Raw genomic sequence first — 9,940 nt, 5'->3', positions numbered from 1 at the left:
CCTTGCCATGCCTGGACTCGATGGATCTTACTGCCTTCTCGTAACCACTCGTTATAACTGTCCCTCACTAAATTCGGTGGCACGGTGGCGCAGTGGTTAGCACTGCTGCCTCACAGCACCAGGGACCCGGGTTCGATTCCCAGCTTGGATTACTGTCAGTGTGGAGTCTGCACATTCTCCCTGTGTCTGTATGGGTTTTCTCCGGGTACTCCGGTTTCCTCCCACAGTCCAAAAGACGTGCTGGTCAGGTGCGTTGGCCAATGCTAAATTCTCCCTCAGTGTACCCGAACGCCAGAGCGTGGCGACTAGGGGATTTTCACTGTAACTTCATTGCAGTGTTAATGTAAGCCTACATGTCACACTGATAAATAAACCTAAAACCTAAACCTAAATTGCAATGGCATCACTCTGCATCCAGAACAGATCCCTTGGGTTCACTCACCATCAATGCATTCAACTACAACTCTTCATTTTCTTTTTCAAATCACTCTGTGACTTCCCCAACGTTATTGTTGGCATCTCCCCTCGCCTCATGTAGAAGAAAGCTGATATTTTCCTGGCACCTTTCTCATCTCATGGGGCGGCACGGTAGCACAGTGGTTAGCACTGCTGCTTCACAGCTCCAGGGACCTGGGTTCGATTCCCGGCTCGGGTCACTGTCTGTGTGGAGTTTGCATATTCTCCTCGTGTCTGCGTGGGTTTCCTCCGGGTGCTCCGGTTTCCTCCCACAGTCCAAAGAAGGTTAGGTTGATTGGCCATGCTAAAATTGCCCCTTAGTTTCCTGAGATGCGTAGGTTAGAGGGATTAGTGGATAAAATATGAAGGGATATGGGGGTAGGGCCTGGGTGGGATTGTGGTCGGTGCAGACTCGATGGGCCGAATGGCCTCTTTCTGCACTGTAGGGTTCTGTGATTCTGTGATCCACATAAGTCAGTCCACCATCTACAAATCAGGAGTGTGATGGAATACTCTCCACTTGCCTGGATGAGCGCAGCTCCATCACCACTCAAGAAGCTCAACACCATCCAGGACAAAGCAGCCCACTTCATTGGCACCCCATCCAACACCTTAAATGTTCACTCCCTCCACCACTGCACTAGAGTCCACTCCTTTAACCAACCTTGTGTCATTGTTCCCGCTTAACCTTGCTTGTCTTTTAGGTGGAAAGTACAGGGAAATTGTTTTTTAGAGTATATGTGTTTCTTTTCCCCCTCTTTCGCAGAAAGTGCCCTCCTACGTTTGTGTGTCTGAAGGCCGGAAGGAACCCTGATTACAATTACACAAGTTTTGATAACTTTGGCTGGGCCTTCCTCTCACTCTTTCGTCTAATGACTCAGGACTACTGGGAGAATCTGTATCACCAGGTTAGTACCAATCTGTGCAGCAAATCACAGCAGCCAAGCTTTACACAGCAAGACTGGTCAATGTAGCTTAATTGACCGCTTTCTGAGGGCATAATTTTAATCCTGTATCAGTCTACCATTTCTACTTCTTCAGAGAGGGTGGCGTGGCAACATACTTGGTTCCACAGCTATAACCAGGTTGGTTCAAGTTGGGCTGAGAGTTCTTTTTGACATTTGTTCAGGGGACATGGGCATCACTGGCTGGGCCATTAATTGCCCTTAGCCATTTCAGAGGGCATTTAAGGGTCAGCCACATTGCTGTGTATCTGGAGTCACATGTAGGCCAGACCACGTAAGGACGACAGATTTCCTTTCCTAAAGGACATTTGTAAACTTGATGGGTTTTTACAACAATGGTTTCATTGAATTCAAATTTCACCATCTGCCGTGGTGGGATTCAAACCTGGGTCCCCAGAGGATTACCCTGGTAAAGTTCTCCCGTTCCTTCCCACCCTGGCAGAGTTCCCCTCCTTCCTTCCTACCCTGGCAGAGTTCCCCCCTGGCACAGTTATGGTGGTCATAATGTGGAGATTCCGACGTTGGACTGGGGTAAACACAATGGTCTCTGATCCCGCCCCCCCCCTCCCGCCCCCCCTCCCTCCCCGCCCCCCCCCCCCCCCCCCCACCCCCCCCGGCGAGACCATCCGTCATTCTTGCCAGGGAGGACATCGACTGGCAAGGTGGTTAAGGTCAGTGAGCCAGGGCGATAGTCTCCGAGACTTATTAATGACATGCTAAGCATGTAAGATCACGCCCAGTATCTCCGATAGTATGGCACTCCCTATGCATTGTATTGGAATGTCAACCTAGTCTTGCCTCTGGGGTGAGGCTTGAACCATTCTCATTTTCTTTGAATGCTTGATTTTATTCGTTATTTTAAAAAAACTAGTGGAGGCAAGATGATAAATCTTTCTGATTGACAGTCCAGTTCTGGAACCTGTTTCCTTTCTAGTTGGTATGTACTGGGAGTGTGAATATGTCAGGTGACCAATGACAGGAGGTGGAGAAGAGGAGGATGTTGTGATGAACACTTGAGGACGAGGTCCAACCAGAATTGGTGACTCTATCCCGAAACAAGCTGAAAGATTTAGGGGAGGAGATGGCGTAGTGATATTGTCACTGGACTAGTAATCCAGAGACTTGGGTTCAAATCCAACCACCGCAGATGGTGAAAAATTGAATTCAATAAAACATTTAAAGGTCTAATGATGACCATGAACCAATCCGGTTCACTAATGTCCTTTAGGGAAGAAAATCTGCTGTCCTGACCTGGTCTGGTCAACATGCGACTCCAGAGCCACAGAAATGTGGATGACTCTGAAATTTCTCAGCGAGCCACTCAGTTCAAGGGGTGTTTAAAGTTTATTTATTAGTGTCACAAGTAGGCCTACATTGATACTGCAATGAAGTTACTGTGAAAATCGCCTAGTCGCTACACTCCGGCGCCTGTTCGGGTACACTGAGGGAGAATTTAGCATGGCCAATGCTCGTCTTTCAGACTGTGGGAGGAAACCGGAACATCCAGAGGAAACCCACGCAGACACGAAGAGAATGTGCAGTCTCCGCACTGACAGTGACCCCGAGCCGGGAATTGAACTCGGGTCCCTGGTGCTGTGAGGCAGCAGTGCTAACCACTGTGCCACTGTGTAGCCCACAACACTGGCCTTGCCAGTGACGTCCACATCTAATGAATACAACAAACTTCACCTCTCCTTTCTCCTTGCCGTTTTCACTTTTGTGACCTTGCCTTTCGTTTTGTCTTTCCTTTTTGCGATGCAGATCCTACGGACCGCCGGAAAGGCGTACATGCTCTTCTTTGTGGTTGTCATCTTCCTGGGATCCTTCTATCTCATCAACCTGATCCTGGCTGTTGTCGCCATGGCTTACGATGAGCAGAACCAAGCCACCATTGCAGAAAACGCTCAGAAAGAGAAAGAGTTTCAGCAGATGATGGAGCAGCTGCGGAAACAGCAGGAACAGGCCGAGCAGGTATCTGTCGGCAACATATTGCATTTACATAGCGCCTGGTAATAATGGCCAAATCTTTACCGGAACATTATCAAACCAAATTTAACATTCGACCACATAAAGAGAGATTAAAACATGTGGTCAAAATACTTGCTCATGGCATGGTCAGCACGCCATGAACAAGTGGTTAGCACTGCTGCTAACCACTTGAAGGAGTGATGAAGGAGCACTGCTCACTCACTTGATGAAGGGGCAGTGCTCAGAAACTTCCAAATAAACCTGTTGGACTTTAACCTGGTGTTGTGAGACTTCTTACTATGGGTCAGATGGGTATAGAGGGATATGGGCCAAATGCAGCCAATTGAGCCTAGCTTAGTGGTAAAACCTGGGTGGCATGGACAAGTTGGGCCGAAGGGCCTGTTTCCATGCTGTAAACGTCTATGACTCTGTGACTAATAAAATAAATTTTAAAACTTTAAAAGTGTGCTTTACAGTAGGCAACACTAATACTATTCCGAAAGAAAAAGACGTTGAGGCCAATGAATGGAACATGCTCTTCCATCTAAATCATTTACTGACTGCATTTTCACAGCAATTGGCCAGATTGGGCAATGAGACCTTGTCGAGAAGCTCCTCTGAGAGATCGCATTCAAGTGCCAGGAGCGCCAAGGAAAGAAGCAACAGAGCCAGGAATGGAAAAGAGCTGGAAAAATTGGAAGAGGGGTTAGATGAGGAAAAGGAACTGCGGTCTGCATCAGAAAGCGGCTTACCACGGAAGGTAATTTATCCATTGCCTGCTATACAGTCCTGACGAGAGAAGGAAACTTACTAATCCACTCGCGTGGAATGACGTCCCTGATCTTGTTTAATATGTTTCTTTCCTGGTTGGCATAACTGAGTTGGTCGAACCCTGAAGGACATTAATGGTAGACTGGGACTGCGGTAGGTGCTGAGAGAACCAGCAAAAGGGAAAAGCCTACTTAACCTTATCCTCACCAACCTGCCTGCCGCATCTGTCCATGACAGTATCGGTAGGAGTGATAGCCGCACAGTCTGTATCGAGACAAAGTCCCTTCTTCAAATTGAGGATACCCTCCATTGTATTGTGTGACACTACCACCGTGATAAACATGACTGATTTCAAACAGATCGAGTAATTCAAGACTGGGCAGCCATGAGGCGCTGTGGGCCATCAGCAGAATTGTACTCCACCACAATCTGTAACCTCATGGCCTGGCATATCCCTCACTGAGGGTAGCACAGTGGCCCAGGGGTTAGCATTGCTGCCTCACAGCACCAGGGACCCGGGTTCAATTCCGACCTCGGATCACTGTCTGTGTGGAGTTTGCACATTCTCCCCGTGTCTGTGTGGGTTTCCTCCGGGTGCTCCGGTTTCCTCCCACAGTGCTGCGATACGCAGGTTAAGTTGTTTGGCCGTGCTAAATTGCCCCTTCGTGTCCCAAGATGTATAAGGTTAGATGGATTAGCCATGGTAAATGTGTAAGGTTACAGGGCTGGGGAGAGGGGCTTGGGAAGATTCTCGATCAGAAAGTCGGTGCGGATCTGATGGGCTGAATGGCCTCCTCTACACTATAGGGATGCTATGATTACTACCAAGCCAGGGGATCAACCCTAGTTCAATGAAGAGAGCAGGAGGACATGCCAGGAGCAGCCCCAAACGCATCGATGTTCTGCAGTAGTGCTGCATCAAGTTGTACATGGTGGTGGAGAATTGAACTAGGGGAAGCAATGGTGTAGTCATTGTCACTGAACTAGAAATCCAAGGCAATGATATGGAGACCCTGGGTTAGAATCCATGGCATTTGATGAAATTTGGATTCAATAAAAACCTGGAATTAAAAAGGAATGACCAAGAAATTATTGTCCTAAAAACCCACCTAGTTCTCTGCTATCTTACCTGATCTGGCCGACATGTGACTTCAGACCAGATCCACAGCAATGTGGTTAACTCCTAAATACCCTCTGAAATACCCAGCACATCCGTACAAAGGACAAGGCATTTAGAGGGAAATAAATGCTGTTCCCATCATATATTAAGCTGATCTTTCTCTACACCGTAGCTACGACTGTAACACTATATTCTGCACTCTCTCCTTTCCTTCTCCCCTATGTAGTCTATGAACGGTATGTTTTGTCTGCATAGCGCGTAAGGAACAATACTTTTCGCTGTATCCCAATACATGTGACAATGATAAATCAAGTCAAATCAAATCAAATCCCATGAATGAAAAAAATTACATGTAGATGGAAGTTCCAAAAACATCCCTGTCCTCAGTAACTGGAGAGCCCGGTACATCAGCACAAAGGACAAGGCATTTGCTTCAGACAAGAGTAGGCTCACTCCCAACCTCATAGCAGCTTCCAATCTCATACACTTATCATCAGTTAGGTCACATATTCCACCTTTGATCTTGTCTCAGTTCATCTGCTGTGTCTGAAACCCCTATCTGCACTCTGCTCCCTGACCTACACTGGCTCCTGGTCAGGCAATATGTTGATCTTAAAATTCTCAGCCTTGTTTCCAAATCCTTCCGTGCCCTCAATTGTCCCTCCTTATCTCTGTAATCTTCTCCAGCCCCACAAATCCCCAAAATCCCTGCCTCCTCTAATTCTCCCTCGGAGGGTAGCTAGAATTTGGAATTCTTGAACTGAGCAGCCTTTTCAGAGGGCAGTTGAGAGTCAACCACATTGCTATGGTTCGAGAGTAAAATGGAGGCCAGACTGGGTAAGGACGGCAGATTTCCTTCCCTGAAGGACAATAGTGAACCAGATGGGTTTTTCCGACAATGGTTCATCATTAGACATTTAGGCCGCGATTCTCCCATCCGCGCCCGCCATTTTTCTGGTGGGTCCGGCTGGGAGACGCGCGTCTGCGGCCTTGAACAGGGATTTGCGCACGCAGGGGGAATGCATGCGCATCTCCCAGAGCCGGCGAGCAGTCGCCAGTCAGGCCACGCTGGAAACCGGCAGGAAGGCAGGTAAGTAATTTAAATCTTTTCAAAATCTATTTTAAATATGTATATGAGTTAATTATCGGGACCTTTCAGGTCCCGATCGAATCTCCCACCCCGCCAGGAGTAATTCATTCCGGCAGGGTTCAGACTAGCCCCCCACGTTCGGGGAGCTAGTGGGAGACCCCGCCAGAATAAAGGGGGGGTAATCGGGGCCCCCCAGGGGGTCAGGCGGTGCGGGAGGTGGTACCCCCTGGGCATGGGCACCCTGGCAGTGCCAGTTGGTGCCCCCTGGCAGTGCCAGTTGGTGCCCCCTGGCACTACCCATGGGCAAAGTGCCCATGCCCAGGGGGCACCTTGGCACTGCCCATCAGGCATTGGGCAAGGGGGTGGAGGCTATTGTGGGGGGGACCTAGGGACAATCGGTGGAGGTGGGGGGGGTCCCGCTGCCACTCTGTATTGGGAGCGGTCTGGGATGGGGGCTGGAGGGGCGACACTGCGGGGGTTCGACAGCATGCGCAGAGTTCCAGCACTGTCAGACTTTGGCGTGAATAGGCCCCGCCCCCTGGGTTTTTAATGAGATTCACGACTGGGACCTCTTCAGTGCACAGAGTGCGGAGATTCAGGTGAGAAGCTGAACTGACAGAACTGGCACTTTTGGGAGAATCGCGGCCTTAACTTCAGATGTTTATTGAATTCAAATTTCACCATCTGCTGTGGCGGGATTCCTGGTTCAGTGATAGATGTGCTGGTTAGGTGGATTGGCCATGGCAAATTGCCTCTTTGTGTCAGGGGGATTAGCAGGGTAAATACGTAGGGTTACGGGGATGGGTGGGATCGTGGTCGGTACAGACTCGATGGGCTGAATGGCCTCCTTCTGCAGGAATTCTATGATTCTATGATACCACTGTGCCACTTGGGGAGATGGGAGGTCCGCCAATCACGCCGTCCATGCCGTTCTGATCCGTGGCACCATGCGACCTCTTCCACCTGCCCATTTCTCCGCCATCTATCAGTTTAGTGTGTTGCTATGTGTGTGAACCTTTAACCAGTTTGGATTCTTTCCACAGCCCCTCTTGACCCCAATACTTTCGAACCGCCATCCGCTCCGACGGAGCAGCATATTCCGCTTCCGGACTCACTCCGCGGACGCAGCCATGGAGAACATATTCTCGGATGACGAGGTCAGCGTCTTCGATGAAACCGAGAGTGCCAGGGACTCTTTGTGCCTTCCTCAGCTGTACAGAACCAACAGCAACCAGAGCCACGGGAGCCACCGGTCGGTGCCGGGCACAGCCAACGTGCCACTCAGTAAGCGGAAGAAGTTGCACAGTGCCGTGGACCAGAATGGCGTGGTGAGTGTGGTTGGGGGAACCCCCATCTCACCAAGCAGCCTCCTGCTCCCACAAGTGACGGTGGGCAAGCCAATCATGGAGGACAATGTAAGACATCTCTTAAAACCATTTTCATTTAGCTTGAGAACAGCAATCAGTTAGGAAGGAAAATGGTATTGTTACAAGGGGATTGGATGATAAGAGTAAAGATGTCTTAGTCCAAGCATTGGTGGGGCTATACGTAGGGTATTGGGTGCATTTTTTGTTTCCTTCCCTGAGAAGGGCATATTTTCCCCTGAGGGTGTGCTGGTTCCTGGGATGAGAGGCTGAGGGGACATTGATATGACATATCCATTCAATGGAGTTTGAAATCTTCATCCCAGAGTACTTAAACAAAGTGGCCCTGGAAATAGTAGATCCATTGGTGGTTATTTTCCAAAATTCTTTGGACACTGGACGATGCCTACAGATTGGAGGGTAACGAATGTAAGCCCGCTATTCAAAAAGGGAGGTGGAGTGAAAACAGGGAACTATAAACCAGTGAGCTTAACATCAGGACTGGGGAAGTTGCTACTGTCTAATATCAAGGTCTTCATAACTCAGCATTTGGAAGACTGCGGAATAATCAGACAAAGTCAGTATGGATTTACAAAAGAGAAATCGTGCTTGGCGAATCTACTGGAATTCTTTGAGGTTGTAACTAGTAGAGTTGACCAGGGAAAACCAGTGGATGTGGTTTATTTAGACTTTCAGAAGGCTTTCAACAAGGTTTCACATAACAGATCACTATATAAAGTTAATGCGCATGGGATTGCACTGCTGATGTCAGGATCACACATCCCTCCCCCTCCCCCACCCCCTCCCCACCCCCTCACTCTCTGATGTCCGAACCCCACCCCCACATCCTATTCACTAATCTTAGACACTTACCTTCTCCCTGGCCTGTTACTTTTAATGGGACCTCTAAACCCACCTGCTTTATGGCAGCTATAAAAAGGAGACATGTTTTCCCTCACTACACCGTTCAAGTCAGGAGCAAGCTTCACTGTTTGAATCTCACCCGGCCTGAGTCAGGAACATCGGGCGAGACAGGCACTTCAGAAATGACTAACTTCTCCTTTCAAATTAATCACTTTAAGCTGTAATAATTTACCCCTTTCAAATACACAGATCTGTAACTTTATGCTGTAAGAAATCATCACTTTAAAAAGTTTATTTACTAGTGTCACGAGTAGGCTTACATTAACACTGCAATGAAGTTACTGTGAAAATGCCCTAGTCACCACACTCCGGCACCTGTTCAGGTACACTGAGGGAGAATTTAGCATAACCACCACATCTTTCAGACTGTGGGAGGAAACCGGAACACCCGGAGGAAAGCCATACAGACACGGGGAGAATGTGCAAACTCTGCACAGCCACTCAAGGCTGTAGTTGAACCCAGGTCATAGAGTCATAGGTAGAGTCATAGAGGTTTACAGCATGGAAACAGGCCCCCCGGCCCAACCCGTCCATGCCACCCAGTCTTTACCATTAAACTAGTCCCAACTGCCTACGTCTGGCCCACATCCTTCCGAACCCATCCTACCCATGTAACCGTCCAAAAGACAAAATTGTACGCACCTCTACCACCACCCCTGGCAGCTCATTCCAGACACTCACCACCCTCCTTGTGCAGAAGCAAAATTGACAAAGAGACTTCTTGAAATAATTAGGTTGCCAGTTCATTCTGATTGAGTTTAGGAGTCGGGAGATAATGCTGCAGCTTTATAGGACCCTGGTTAGACCCCACTTGGAGTACTGCGCGCAGTTCTGGTCACCTCATTACAGGAAAGATGTTGAAGCTATTGAAAGGGTGCAGAGGAGATTTACAAGGATGTTGCCTGGATTGGGGGGCATGCCTTATGAGGATAGGTTGAGGGAGCTTGGTCTCTTCTCCCTGGAGAGACGAAGGATGAGAGGTGACCTGATAGAGGTTTACAAGATGTTGAGAGGTCTGGATAGGGTAGACTCTCAGAGGCTATTTCCAAGGGCTGAAATGGTTGCTACGAGAGGACACAGGTTTAAGGTGCTGGGGGGTAGGTACAGAGGAGATGTCAGGGGTAAGTTTTTCACTCAGAGGGTGGTGGGTGAGTGGAATCGGCTGACGTCGGTGGTGGTGGAGGCAAACTCGTTGGGGTCTTTTAAGAGACTTCTGGATGAGTACATGGGATTTAATGGGATTGAGGGCTATAGATAGGCCTAGAGGTGGGGATGTGATCGG

General features: G+C 48.8%; 1 protein-coding gene across 1 annotated transcript in view; it reads left to right on the top strand.

Moving 5' to 3' along the window:
• Positions 1–9,940, top strand: part of scn5lab (sodium channel, voltage gated, type V-like, alpha b) — a 197,793-nt gene that overhangs the window by 27,930 nt on the left and 159,923 nt on the right. The window contains exons 7-10 of the mRNA XM_078231635.1: positions 1,223–1,364; positions 3,183–3,394; positions 3,951–4,149; positions 7,414–7,785. Of these exons, the coding sequence (XP_078087761.1) occupies positions 1,223–1,364; positions 3,183–3,394; positions 3,951–4,149; positions 7,414–7,785 (925 nt within the window). The remainder of the gene's footprint in view (positions 1–1,222; positions 1,365–3,182; positions 3,395–3,950; positions 4,150–7,413; positions 7,786–9,940) is intronic.

The sequence above is a fragment of the Mustelus asterias genome, chromosome 2, assembly GCF_964213995.1.
Source record: "Mustelus asterias chromosome 2, sMusAst1.hap1.1, whole genome shotgun sequence".
NCBI classification, from domain to species: domain Eukaryota; kingdom Metazoa; phylum Chordata; class Chondrichthyes; order Carcharhiniformes; family Triakidae; genus Mustelus; species Mustelus asterias.
The sequence above is the reverse complement of the archived record's forward strand: the minus strand, read 5'-3'. Positions and strand labels throughout refer to the sequence as shown.